This window comes from Taudactylus pleione, unplaced genomic scaffold (genome assembly GCF_031769625.1).
Source record: "Taudactylus pleione unplaced genomic scaffold, aTauple2 ptg000041l, whole genome shotgun sequence".
NCBI classification, from domain to species: Eukaryota; Metazoa; Chordata; class Amphibia; order Anura; family Myobatrachidae; genus Taudactylus; species Taudactylus pleione.
In genome coordinates, this window is record NW_028284443.1 from 46,652,501 (window position 1) to 46,667,639 (window position 15,139).

Below are 15,139 nucleotides of genomic sequence, written 5' to 3' on the forward strand. Positions count from 1 at the left end.
CCTTTGGTGGGCGTGCCGGGGGCGTGGCTGCCAGACGGAGGCGTTCCCATGGGAACGCCTACCGTCTGAAGCCGGCCCCACTGACATCACTAGTGATGTCAGTGGGAGTGATTTTGGCTCTGATAGAGCCAAAATCACTCCAGGGCTTGCGGCAGCGAGACCCTACCGCAGGGTCTCCGTCGCAAGCCCGATGGTCGCGATGGTCTTGACCATCGCGACCATCATCATGGACGCTCGCATAAGCTGTGGGTGGTCACCCACAGCTATGCGAGCGTCCAGGAGGACCCTCCATTTTCATGGAGGAGGGCCCTGATACAGAGCGAGCGCTCTGGTCAGAGCGTTCGGCTCTGAATCGGGCCCTCAGTTACTCCCACTACAAGCCTCAGACTAAATCTGTTAAGTCTTTTTTGACTTCAGGGACAGCCTAAAGGCCGGTCTTTTCCTAGGTTGTCGGTCTCCATGAGGGCCGCCATACCCAGTACCGAGGAGACCTGGACATCCAGATACCCTGCTTCTAAACCTAAGGATGAACCTTCAGCCTGACGGGACAGGTCTTCATCTGGGGGATCCCAGAGTGACATACCGACTTTCTTTCAGTTTACCCAGTGCTGGTGTCAAGTCACCATGGATGCTTGGGTAAGACTTGACATCTCTCATGGGTACGCCCTCTCATTGTTCAGACGGCCTCCCCACTTGTTTTGCTACACAGGACCTTCTTCAGATCCGAACAAGGCCTTACAGATCCAGAAAGCTATACAGTTCTTACGGTGAGCAGGCGTGTTTATGCCAACCCCACTATCTCAGCAAGTTACTGGTTATTCAACATTCTTTCTGGTGCAGAGGCCGAATGGTCCTCATTGGCCTATCCTCTATCTCAAATCCCTAAACCAATTCCTATAAGGTGCCTAGGCTCAGGAGGAAACCCCTACGCTCCATCATCCAAGATTTGGAACCTGGGGACTTCCTGATATCTCTGAATGTTCAGGACGCGTACTTATAGAGTCCTCTCATCAGCTTTAGCTCAGGTTGACTGTGCCACAGCAACACTTCCAATTTTCGGGCTCTGCCCTTTGGACTGTCGACAGCCCCACCGGGGTTAACCAGATTTGTGGCTTTCGTAACAGCCCACCGGTTCAGGGTATCCGACTGCTCCTGTATCTGGACGGCATCCTGCTCTTGGCAGGATCACCAAGGTACTTTTAAAGTCATTTCAAGTTAACCATTGCTTTCCTTCGCAAGCACATATGGTTAATCTACTTGGAAAAAGTCCTCCCTTATTCCCTGATAAGGTATGATTCATCTGGGAGTCCTGCTGTATTCTCAGAATCTGAGAATTCTTCGGACGTAAGACAAGATCTCCACTATTCAACTACGAGTGCGCGCTTGTTAAACAGTTGACAAGTGTCATTACACTCTGTAATGCGCGTTCTGGAATCCAGGGTGTCTACCCTCAACAGGGTGGAATAGGCTCAGTTCCATTCCAGGCCTTTGCACGATCTGATTCTCTCCAAATGGAACGGGTTTCTCCATCGGATCACTGTTCAGACCATGATGCTCTCTCCGGAGGTGCGTCGGTCTCTATCTGGGTGGCTATGGCCATCTCTTCCAGAGTAATCCTTACAACGGATGCCAGTCTCTGGGGTGCAGTGTCTGGTCCGCGTTCCTTTCAGGGCAGTTGGACGTCTGTCGATTCCGCCCTGCCAATTAACTTGTTGGAACTTTAAGCTGTCTTGGGTCCTCACTCTGGCCTAACACATACTTCACGGTAAACCTGTAAAGGTTCAGTCCGACAATGTCACAACAGTGGCTTACATCTAGGAGACACTGGTTGTTAAGCAGCAATGACAAGAATGTCACACATTCTGCAATAGTCCAATGGTCTCCTCCCGGCCATCTCTGCAGTGTTCATTCCGGGAGTTCTCCATTGGGAAGTGGGCTTCCTCAGCCATCATGACATGCATCCCGAGGACTGGTCTCTTTTCCAAGAGTGCTTTCAACTCCTAGTGAGCAGAGGGGGCCTCCCACAGGTGGTCCTCATGACCGTCTGACTCTGCCACACACTGCTGGTGTTAGAGTCCGGAACTAGAGGTGCTGCAGCAACCTTCGGTGACGCGTTGTCTGTGAAGTGGACCTTCCACTTTGTGTACCTGTTTCCTTCGGTCTCCCTTCTTCCTCGAGTCTTCGGACGTTCAATCGAGACGGAGGTACTCTCCTGCTGGTGCCTCCAGATTGCCCCACACGTCACTGGTACTTAGATTTTCAGTGTCTCCCCACCGACGCTCCCTTTCTGCTGCCTCATTATCCGGAACCTGTTTTCTCAGGGACCTCGCCTTTCCCTGGTCCGGGATCCTTTTGCCTTTGACTGCGTCCCTACTGTGGTAATAAGGCTTCTCTGACTCTTGTCATCATCGGGATGTTTGCAGCGCGTAGGCCAACTTTTGCTGGGATCTACCACAGACTGTGGCATGCATAATTCTTATGGTATCGTACCTGTAGCTACGATCCTCAGCTGTTTAGGATTTCCAGAAGTTCTGGCATTCCTTCCAGCTGGCTTAGGTCTCGCCCTCCGCCCGTTCTCATGTGGCTCCCTCTTCTGGATATTTCACCAAGACAGGGTTGTGAGTCGCACTTACCCTGTGTTTCTTCCTAAAGTGTTTTTTTTTAGTTCCATATTATTCAGGAACTTCTTGTACCGACATTTCAGTCTCCAGTCCTCTCCGCTGGTGTGGCCTTATTGACTGTGGTCCGGCCTCTCCGGATTTACGTGGTCCGTTCAAGTTCCTTCAGGACATCAGACTCCTTATTTGTAGTCGATGAAGTTCACAGGAACGGATGGCCGGCCGATAAACGGAAATTTCCTAGATGGCAGGGGCCTACACATAGGACGGCCTTTCTGTTTCTGTTAATGCTTCTTCTACTCGGGCTGTGGGCCCCTCGTGAGTGGCTTGCTGTGGTGCCTCGGCTGTTCTGCCTTGCAAGGTGGCCACGTGCTGTCCACATCTTTCTTAGGTTCTATGCATTGTATTCCTTTGCCTCTCAGGATGCTTCCTTTTGGGCGACTGATTCTCCTCTCATCACAGGAGCGTCCCCACCCTTATAAGGACTGCTTTAGGATATCCCCAAGGTCAGCCCTGTGGACCCCCTATGGACTCTGAAGAAGAAAATGAGAGAGATGGTAAGAACTTACCCTTGTTATCTCTTTCTTCGAAGTGCATAGGGTCCACAGGGCACCCGCCCTGATGCACCTGGCTTTATATAGGCTGTGTTACTGGTCACCGGTTTCCCGTCTCCTTCTCTGTGAGTGTGGTTCTTGAGTGTTCCAGTCTTCTCTGTCTTTCCTCCTCCGGCCTTTGGCTACTTGCAAACTGAGGTACCTCCTGGCTTGGGGGTGGGATTATAGGGAGAGTGGACCCAGTGCATCCTGGTAGCTAAAGGCTTAACTGCGTGGTGCCCGGATTTGGCTCCCAACCTATCACCCCAAGGTCAACCCTATGGACTTCGAAGAAAGAGAGATGACAAGGGTAAGTTCTTACCATATTTCTCATTTTCCCAAGCTGCCATTTACTTTGGGTGTCAGATATCCTTAGCGTTCCCGCAAGGCTGTTTTAGAGGGGCGCGGCGCCCTGCCCTCCTTCTGGAGGGCAAAAAGCTCCCTGCCCTCCAGAAGAAGGGCAAAAAGCGCCCTGCCCTCACAGCCTGCGGGTGCCGTCTTCATCAGCGGGTCGCAGTGTCCCGAGGGTGGAGAAATGTGCAGTGACCCGATCACCGCTGGAGAATAGACGTCGGGCACACGCGCCCGGCATCTATTCTCACTGTCTTCAGCGCTTGGGGGCTGCCCGGCATGTCCGTAAGTGCCGTGCATGCCCCCAAGTATGACGAAAAGGGGACGCGTCTTATAGACACGTCCTCTTTTCATGGCCACGTCCCTTTTTCGGACACGCATAAAGTTACCCTCTCTAGCTCCGGGGCCCTGCCTGCCGCCGGAGCTAGAGTGAACACTATATCCTGTACCACTGATGTACTTTATCCGGCCTCAGTCTGTTCATTTCTGCAGGGATCAATACCCTTGATAACATTAGGATGAATATTTCTATGTATCAGGCCTAATATACAGTATATTTATAAAAATGCCCACATTAACCTGGTCGCAGAAATGGGAAAACTACCCAGTCACGTGGTTAATTTTTAATGAAAGACGGTGGTATCTTGTAATATGTACATTAGGAATATTTAGCAATGTGTAATGACCTATTTTCCGATTATGCAATGTCGTCAACGATTTCCCTTGAACTCCCCTGCACTCCCAGACAAATGATATCTTGCATAATCTGACAAACTATCTGACCAACGACCTGAATCTTGTTAACGAGATTGCCAGATCTTACCTGCAGTAGGTAAGATCTGAAGATTTGACTTTTGAATTGCAGGTACGTGCTTCGGCATCGTTATAGTCAGTGAACACGATTTACAAACATTTTGCACGATTTGTCGTTTCGATGCGTCAAAATCAGCAAATCGTGCAATATATCTGACAGTGTGTGGGCACCTTAAGTGTTTTGCGATGGTTGGTGAGCTTTTTGTTTGTTGGAAATACTGGCCACTGGCTTGACCTTGATATTACAGGAGACAGCAGATACTATGTGTGCCAGTCATTCCCAACCTCGGTCCTCAAGACCTGTTTACCCATAAAACTATGCTGTTGCTAGTCCTCTCATTATAAAACTAGAGTGCTGCTGATCTGCTGGGTTTTTGTCTTGTAATCTGGAGCCACTGCCATTGATTAGGAAATGCCAGCAGGGAAGATGTGAGAGAGGCATAATAAAGTAATAATAAAATGTAGCCTCTGTGATGCACACCACAAACATGGTACATAGGCTGTTTTATTCACAGAAGAACATTATTGCTGTAAATGCCCAAGTATTCTGTACATTTTAGCTGTATGACTAGTCCAGCTTTTTTTTTTTACTATGGGATTTAGTCATAATTTCAACATTTACAATGTTGACAGGAGGTCGACATTGACCATGTCAGCACCTGCAAAATGTCGACATGTGAAATGCTGACGTTCTGCATGGACTGGCAGCGGAAAGGTAGGGTTAGGCTACAGGAGGGGAGGGTTGGGGTTAGCCTTAGTAATACTCCCCACCAGAAGTTGCGCAGGATCCGCTCATGTCATCAAGATGTCAGCACAGGACCCGGAGGACGCCGCAGCACAAGGTAAGTCACATCAAGACCACAAGGGATGTTTTGTCGAATATCTAATCATGTTGACATTTCATGATAAATGTCAACGTGGTCAGTGTCGATATGCTGTATGTTGACATGATGCATGTCGACAAAATATACCACACCCTTTTAATACATGTTGGTACCATGTAACTCTTTTATTTTATATATCACACTTCAAAAATAAATGAAAAAAAAAAAAACCACAGCAAAAAGTTTGTATTGCCTTTTCTTGGGATGTAGTTATATTGCTGGCAGACGGGATGCCGGCTGTTGATACACCGATGCCGGAATCCTGACACCCGGCATAATGCCGACGCCAATATCCAAAAGGAGAACAGGATACCACTGGGGGGGAGGTTAGGGTGCGGGAAGGGGGTTAGGCACCCCTTGGGGAGGTTAGGCACCACCAAACGAGGGTTGGGGGGGGGGGGGCTGGGTTGGGACAAGAAATGGGGTACTTGCCACCCTCCGTCAGGATCTTCATCTGTCAGGCTTCCGGGGTAGGTTTTGAACCCGTTCAGCCACCGGTATTTCATACCTATTTTCTTTGTTCTGATATAAAGAACATTGCCTGTTGTGACGGTTCATTTTAGCAGCAAGAATTAGTAGAGGTTTGATTCCAGGGAATTGATCTGAATACTATTTTGGGTCAGGATGCCATACCCCGTCCTGCCTCCTCCCATGAAGCTGAATTAACAACAGTCACACTATACAGTAGTGCAAGCCTATATACAGTCAGGTGCATAAATATTGGGACATTGACAGAATTTTCATATATTGGCCTCTATTCACCACCACAATGGCTTTGAAATGAAACAAACAAGATGTGATTTAACTGCAGACTTTCAGATTTAATTTGAGGGTAATTACATCCAAATCAGGTGAACGGTGTAGGAATTACAACAGTTTCAATATGTGCCTCCCGCTTTTTAAGGGGCCCAAAGTAATGGGACTATCAACTCAAAAGCTATTTCATGGACAGGTGTGGGCTTATTCCCTTGTTATTTCATTTTCAATTAAGCAGGTAAAAGGTCTGGAGTTGATTCTAGGTGTGACATTTGCATTTAGAATCAGTTGCTGTCAACTCTCAATATGAGATCCAAAGAGCTGTCACTATCAGTGAAGCAAGCCATCATTAGGCTGAAAAATCAAAACAAACCCATCAGAGAGATAGCAATAACATTACGTGTGGTCAAATCAACTGTTTGGAACATTCTTAAAAAGAAAGAACACATCGGAGAGCTCAGCAACACCGAAAGACCCGGAAGACCACAGAAAACAACTGTGGTGGATGACAGAAGAATTATTTCCCTGGTGAAGAAAAACCCCTTCACAACAGTTGGCCAAATCAAGAACACTCTCCAGGAGGTAGATGTATATGTGTCTAAGTCAACAATCAAGAGAAGACTTCACAAGAGTGAATATAGAGGGTTCACCTCAAGATGTAAACCATTGGTGAGCCACAAAAACAGGAAGACCAGATTAGAGTTTGCCAAACAACATCTAAAAAAGCCATTACAGTTCTGGAACAACATCCTATGGACAGATGAGACAAAGATCAACTTGTACCAGAGTGATTGGAAGAGAAGAGTATGGAAAAGGAAAGGAACTGCTCATGATCCCTTTCATGATCATGGTTCCCTTGTATTTATTGATGATGTGACTGCTGACAAAAGCAGCAGAATGAATTCTGAAGTGTTTCGGGCAATATTATATGCTCATATTCAGTCAAATGCTTCAGAACTCATTGGACGGCTCTTCATAGTGCAGATGGACGAAGCATACTGCAAAAGCAACCAAAGAGTTTTTTAAGGCTAAAAAGTGGAATGTTATGCAATGGTCAAGTCAATCCCCTGACCTGAATCCGATTGAGCATGCATTTCACTTGATGAAGACAAAACTGAAGGGAAAATGCCCCAAGAACAAGCAGGAACTGAAGACAAATGCAGTAGAGGCCTGGCAGAGCATCACCAGGGATGAAACCCAGCATCTGGTGATGTCTACGCGTTCCAGACTTCAGGCTGTAATTGCCTGCAAAGGATTTGCAACAAAGTATTAAAAAGTGAAAGTTAGATTTAGGATTGTTTAGTTTGTCCCATTACTTTTGGCCCCTTAAAAAGTGATAGGCACATATAGAAACAGTTGTAATTCCTACACCGTTCACCTGATTTGGATGTAATTACCCTCAAATTAAATCTGAAAGTCTGCAGTTAAAGCACATCTTGTTTGTTTAATTTCAAAGCCATTGTGGTGGTGAATAGAGGCCAAAATATGAAAATTCTGTCAATGTTCCAATATTTATGCACCTGACTGTATAAAAACATCCCATACGAAGGGAATACCTATAAGAGGGATCCCGATTCAGATGTATACTAAGGGGTATGCAGTAGGGAAGCCGGCGGACCTAATCCCGACAGCCGGCTTCCCGACTGTCATATCCCGGCAAGGATCTTAAAGACTGGCGTCGATATGCCGATGCCTGTCATTAGACATACGCCGGGAGACCAATGCCCGGCATCCCGATCGAAGGGACGCCGAGCACTGATAGCCACGCGGGGGGGGGGTTAGGTTTAGGGCTCCCAGGGGGGGACTTGGGGTTAGGCACCCCCTGGGAGGTTAGAGTTAGGCTTAGGCTAGGGGAAGGGGGGGTTAGGGTTAGGTACCCCCGGGGGGAGGTTAGGGTTAGGAAACCCCCGGGGGACTTAGGTTTAGGCAACGGGGAAGGAGGGTTAGGTTTAGGCACTTAGAGGGGGGATTAGGGTTAGGTACTGGGGGGGGGGGGAGTTTAGGGTTAGGCACCCCTAAGGGGGAGGGTTGGGGTTAGGGGGTAGAATTAGGTTAGTTGCACTTATCTTAGGGACGATTGGGATTTCCACTGCTGCCGGGATGCTGGTGTTGGGAATCATACCGATTCCTACTAAGGAGATAGGGTTACATATGATCTATGTCATCTATAGTGTAAACAATTCCAGCTATTTAAAATAAATATATGAAAATAAAAGGCTATGAAACACACATGGAATAAATACAAGTTGCATTATAAACAATGTTGCTGAGCAGTAGATACAAACTACAAACATTAGAGAGCAGAACAGTCTGAGAAGAACAACATAACAGGCTGTTTTGTCCCTGGGAGTAAGTAAAAGAACTAGAGTGTATCAACTGCATTGTGCTAACAAATAAATAACTAATTTTCACAGTGGAATCATTATCCTTGCCCTGAGTTATATCTAGAATACTGGCAATTCAGCACACTCGATTTAAGTATAAATAAATTAAATATATATCAATACTAGATACTCAGGTGAAGAGGACAAGAATATATACATTTAACATATAAATGCGACAAGGATACAGTGGACATTTGATTTTAATATCACTTTATTTCTATACTTTGTCACTTATCTACCCTACCCTTTTTTAAACAAAAAAATTTTTTGGGGGGTTTGGAAAAATATAAAGGTTAAATTTTAATTAAGCAGACAAAATATCCTGATAGAGCCTCACATACTGGTTCCTTGAGTGTACCTATAGTTCTCACTTTCTATGTACTTTTTTTGATCTATATATATATATATATATATATATGTCCAGTATGAGTCCACACTCACGTCTGAAAATCCAATTGCTGGGGTAGCCACCCAAATGGGATCACCTGTGTCCCTGCATACAAAAAATGAACAAAGGGGGTGCACTCACCAGTCTTCTAAAATTAGTTTTTATTTCATCTTTTTAAAAAATTTTTACAGCATCATAGTAAAGCTCCGACGTTTCGGTCCTAGCCATGGACCTTTGACAAAGGTCCATGGCTAGGACCGAAACGTCGGAGCATTACTATGATGCTGTAACATTTTTTTAAAAAGATGAAATAAAAACTAATTTTAGAAGACTGGTGAGTGCACCCCCTTTGTTCATTTTATACACACACACACACACACACACACACACACACACACACACACACACACACACACACACACACACACACACACACACACACACACACACACACTCAGGTCCATAAATATTGGGACATTGACAGAATTTTCAGATTTTGGCCTCTATTCACCACCACAATGGTTTTGAAATGAAACAACAAGATGTGCTTTAACTGCAGACTTTCAGATTTAATTTGAGGGTAATTACATTCAAATCGGGTGAACGGTGTAGGAATTACAACAGTTTCAATATGTGCCTCCCACTTTTTAAGGGGCCAAAAGTAATGGGACTATCAACTCAAAAGCTATTTCATGGACAGGTGTGGGCTATTCCCTCGTTATTTCATTATCAATTAAGCAGGTAAAAGGTCTGGAGTTGATTCTAGGTGTGACATTTGCATTTGGAATCAGTTGCTGTCAACTCTCAATATGAGATCCAAAGAGCTGTCACTATCAGTGAAGCAAGCCATCATTAGACTGAAAAATCAAAACAAACCCATCAGAGAGATAGCAAAAACATTAGGTGTGGCCAAGTCAACTGTTTGGAACATTCTTAAAAAGAAAGAACACATCGGAGAGCTCAGCAACACCAAGACCACGGAAAACAACTGTGGTGGATGACAAAAGAATTATTTCCCTGGTGAAGAAAAACCCCTTCACAACAGTTGGCCAAATCAAGAACACTCTCCAGGAGGTAGATGTATATGTGTCTAAGTCAACAATCAAGAGAAGACTTCACAAGAGTGAATATAGAGGGTTCACCACAAGATGCAAACCATTGGTGAGCCACAAAAACAGGAAGACCAGATTAGAGTTTGACAAACAACATCTAAAATAGCCATTACAGTTCTGGAACAACATCCTATTGACAGATGAGACAAAGATCAACTTGTACCAGAGTGATGGGAAGAGAAGAGAAGGAAAGGAACTGCTCATGATCCAAAACATACCACCTCATCAGTGAAGCATGGTGGTGGTAGTGTCATGGCGTGGGCATGTATGGCTGCCAATGGAACTGGTTCCCTTGTATTTATTGATGATGTGACTGCTGACAAAAGCAGCAGAATGAATTCTGAAGTGTTTCGGTCAATATTATATGCTCATATTCAGTCAAATGCTTCAGAACTCATTGGACAGCGCTTCACAGTGCAGATGGACAATGACCCAAAGCATACTGCAAAAGCAACCAAAGAGTTTTGTAAGACTAAAAAGTGGAATGTTATGCAATGGCCAAGTCAGTCCCCTGACCTGAATCCGATTGAGCATGCATTTCACTTGATGAAGACAAACTGAAGGGAAAATGCCCCAAGAACAAGCAGGAACTGTAGACATTTGCAGTAGAGGCCTGGCAGAGAATCACCAGGGATGAAACCCAGCATCTGGTGATGTCTACGCGTTCCTGACTTCAGGCTGTAATTGTCTGCAAAGGATTTGCAACAAAGTATTAAAAAGTGAAAGTTAGATTTAGGATTGTTTAGTTTGTCCCATTACTTTTGGCCCTTTAAAAAGTGGGAGGCACATATAGAAACCGTTGTAATTCCTACACCGTTCACCTGATTTGGATGTAATTACCCTCAAATTAAATCTGAAAGTCTGCAGTTAAAGCACATCTTGTTTGTTTAATTTCAAAGCCATTGTGGTGGTGAATAGAGAACAAAATATGAAAATTCTGTCAATGTCCCAATATTTATGCACCTGACTGTATATATAACAGTGAGATTGGTAGCACCACAGTTTCTCGCCTGAGATAATACATATAATAAATACTAGGGCAAACCACTGATTAGGATTAAATACATCCTTTAGAAGGGACTAAAAGAGAGAGACGGGGGGACTTTTTGAAAATACAAGACGTGAAATACATTTTCAATCATTAAATAAATTCTGTGCAGAACCACTACGACTTCACACTATACAGTATATATGTTTTGCATTCCTCTAGATCAGAGGTTTTCAAACTTGGTCCTCAAGGCACCCTAACAGTCAGGTTTTAAGGATATGCATGCTTGACCACAGGTGACTTAATGTGTGCCTCAGTCAATATGCTCTAAACACCTGTGCTCAACCATGGATAACTCTAAAACATGAACTGTTGGAGTGCCTTGAGACCGCATTTGGGAACCTCTGCTCTAGATCAATGCAGTAAATAATTATGAAATGTTGAGCTTGATCAGTCAGTGTTTTTGTTTGTTTGCTATTTTTTAAGTTTGTTACATTTTAAATTAGCATAAAACACCTGTTTATCACGTTCCCATTTATGAATAGCTGCTATAAACTTTTGAATTTTAAAAGATGTTTTTGTTGTGGTTAAATTTGAATGACCGTTTGCAAGTAAGTAATTCCATTAGTTTAGGTTTTAGCTTTGTCACATGTTGATGCATGTATTTAAACATGAACTACATAATCTATAATAATCTTCTTGAGGACTAGGCCATTTTATCAATCCACTTTTTTTTTTATTCTTCCATAGAAAAACCGGTGTCTCCTAAATCCACTACACTGAAAAGCCCACCGAAAGGATTTGAGACATCTGCAATCAACAAAAGTTACTACAACGTGGTGAGTATGGTCTAATGCAGGGGTTCCCAACCACGGTCCTCAAGGCACACTAACAGTCCAGGTTTTAAGGATAGCCATACTTGAGCACAGGGGACTTAATTAGTACCTCAGTTATTTTGGTTTAACCATCTGTGCTTAAGCTTGGATATCACTAAAACCAGGACTGTTTGTGTGCCTTGAGGACCGAGGTTGGGAATCCCTGGTCTAATGGGACAAGTTGATCTTTTCATCCATTTTATTTTAGACTACCTGGGATACTCGGCATTGCCTGGGTTGAACCTTGAAATGCATCTGCAACCTTAACTTTTTACATTGCAGACCAACATTGGAGAGCATGGTATAGGAAAATGTGCTTGGAGGAAATGAATAACTGTCAGTGCAGGTGCAGTGTGAGAGTTGATCCTCTAACTCACTGCTCTTCCTTTGGAGCTCTGCCTGCCCCCCACTGCTACATATCAGCCTGTGCCTTCAGATCAGGTTTAGGCACTGGAAGACATCCTGAGCGAACTTGCTTCAACTAAAATTTTCAGAGACTCCACAGCTTGGTGGGCACCATGTAGACCTCCATGGTCCTGACTAACTTCAAATAGAGCCAGAAAATCCTAATCCTGGTCACACTACACCACCATGTCCTATTTGATGGAGCTATGTACAAAACTCTGGCCATGCAGAAAGGACAAACAGACAGACCCACACTTTCTTGTTTATTATATAGATTACCAGCCTGTAAAGGCAGTGTCCTAAACATCAACGGACACAGTCCATTGGCATTCCAATAGATATTTGTGTAGTCTGCTCATCCTGTCATAAAATGCCAATATCCTAGTCCTAGTAGTTATTTTTACTATACATCGGTAACTGTTACTGCTCACATCATGTCCTGCTTTGTGCAAAGCCACATTTCGTTGAACTGGGCATGGAGTTTAGTAACTGGATTGGAATGGTCTGTCTGTCTGTCTCATAGTCCCATGAGCTGCATGAGAGGTAAAAGTAATATACTATGTTAACACAGTTGATATTGTATCATAGGTTATCAACTAGAGTCTATTTTCTTGTGCTCCTAAAAAAAAAAAAAAAAAGTGTAGAATATAGACAGAGGTGAGGAAGATCTTAGTCATGTTACGGTTATTGGATGCAGGTAATGCCGCTGATCAGTTGAGGGGGTACGGTGATTGAATATATTCCAAAATCACCTCATGGAAAGGATAGGTTTTAGACCCCATAGACCCCTAAAATGTCTGCTGCAGCGTAAAACATATTGTATTTGTTGTGATGCAGATGATGCAAGCCATGGGAATAAATGCTAAATATTCCTTTTAAATGCTAGATCGATTAACATTAACTTTAGTCCAGTGGGTTTTGGTGTCCAGAATGAAAAGTCGAATGTTTGTGTTTTGACTCTTGAATGCTTTTTATTATAGATAATCTAATAAAGCTAGATTTTGTGGATGACATTAAATAATCATAGCTGTGTGAACTATTGTTTGATGGTCAAAAATTTCTATTTCTATACTGGCCATCAGGCCGTGCATATGTAAGGTGCCTCTACTGGAGAAGGGATCCTTTGGGTTCCTTCGAAATTTTGTATATCTTTGCTATTGAGCTTTGGGGTCCAGTATTACCCTGCTTCCACAGCATTCATTATTAAAGCAAGTGTTATTTGGCAATTGTTTTTTTGTGAAGACTTCTTGATTAGATATTACATCCTAAGCAGGGTATACACTGACCGATGTGCACATTAGACCGATGTAACGAACTATGCAATGGTCCCTCATTCTGTCCTTCATTGCCTGTAACAGGTTTGCATACAATATAGTCCGGTTGGGCGTGCAGCAGGGCTAAGCAGACGATATTGCATGCGACTGTGGGAGCGCGCATATTGGTCGTACACACTGAACAACGCGGCCAATATGATGTTCCGATTTGGCCGGAAACGACATATAGGGCTCGATTTATAGTCAGCGCAATGCTGATTGGTCCAACTAAAGGATTTCTTTTCGCACCTCCAGCACTGATGTTTTCTGGCTTAGCTCGGTGCTAACCGCCGTGCGACTAGCACTTTAGCCGGAGAATGCCGGTTCTCGCGACTAAACACCCATGCGAGAACCGGAATTCTCCGACTAACGGACAACTGTAAGACCAAACAGCGCGGTGAATTGAATCAAGCCCATTGTGCTGACATCGTCTCAGTGTGTACCCAGCTTTAGCTGTGTATAAAATTTGCCATTGGATTTGAAGTTCACAGCTTTCTTTTATTAACTCAGTTTTCTTTAATGGCTGATCTTGAAGATAAAAGCTTAGTACTCTTCTTTATATGAATCTTTAAGTGAGGATTGTATAGGAGATTAATGTCCAGAAATTTTAGGTTATTCCTAATTTTGAGCAACATTCATGCATTTTTTTTTTTTTTTCATAAGTGTCATGCATAATGACTTTAGTGGTTTCTATGACATGGTAAATTAAGTAACTTGTTTTATCTCCCACAGAGATCCTGTGGTTTTGTGTATCATGACTATCATATATGTCCTTTCACGAAGTGTCCTGATTTTAATGCGCACAGTTGTCAAGCTAGGACAGTAATGAATTTTGAGCATTTAGTTCTAGAACGAAGAGGGCAATGAATGTGGTTGCTTAAAGCACAATGCCGCCCTCTCGTGGTTTGTAATGTATGATTTTGTTTATTTGCCAATTTCATAAGCATCTAATATGTTAGTACTCAATAAATGTGTGTGTGTGTGTGTATGTATATGTATACAGTGCCTTGCAAAAGTATTCACCTCCCTTTTGCATTTTTCATGTTTTGTTGCCTCACAACCTGGAATTAAAATGGATTGTTTGAAGGTGTGCATCATTTCATTCACAGAACATGCCTACAACTGTGAAGTTCTGTTTTTTTTTTATATTGTGAATCATACAACATTTAGAACAACATAACAGAAAACTTTAGCGTGCATAACTATTCACCCCCCTAAAGTCAGTACTTTGTCAAGCCACCTTTTGCGGCAATTACAGCTGCAAGTCGCTTTGGATAAGTCTCTGAGCTTGCCACATCTTGCCCCTGGGATTTTTACCCATTCCTCAAGGCAAAACTGTTCCAGCTCCTTCATGTTGGATGGTTTCCACTTGTGAACAGCAATCTTCAAGTTTGACCAATTAGATAGAGATCTGGCCTTTGACTAGGCCATTCCACACATTTAAATGTTTCCCCTTAAACCACTCGACTGTTGCATTAGCAATATGCTTTGGGTCATTGTCCTGTTGGAAGGTGAACCTCCGTCCCAGTCTCAAATCACAGGCAGACTGAAACGGGTTTTGCTCAAGAATATCTCTGTATTTAGCACCATCCATCTTTCCCTCAACTCGAAACAGTTTCCCTGAAAAACATCCCCACAGCATGATGCTGCAACCACTAT

At 43.8% G+C, this 15,139-nt stretch overlaps 1 protein-coding gene across 3 annotated transcripts in view; it reads left to right on the forward strand.

Moving 5' to 3' along the window:
• Positions 1-15,139, forward strand: part of ARHGEF7 (Rho guanine nucleotide exchange factor 7) — a 170,823-nt gene that overhangs the window by 70,621 nt on the left and 85,063 nt on the right. For all 3 annotated transcript variants that reach the window (XM_088458453.1, XM_088458462.1, XM_088458469.1), the window contains exon 6: positions 11,638-11,726. In XM_088458453.1, coding sequence (XP_088314579.1) covers positions 11,638-11,726 — 89 coding nt within the window. The remainder of the gene's footprint in view (positions 1-11,637; positions 11,727-15,139) is intronic.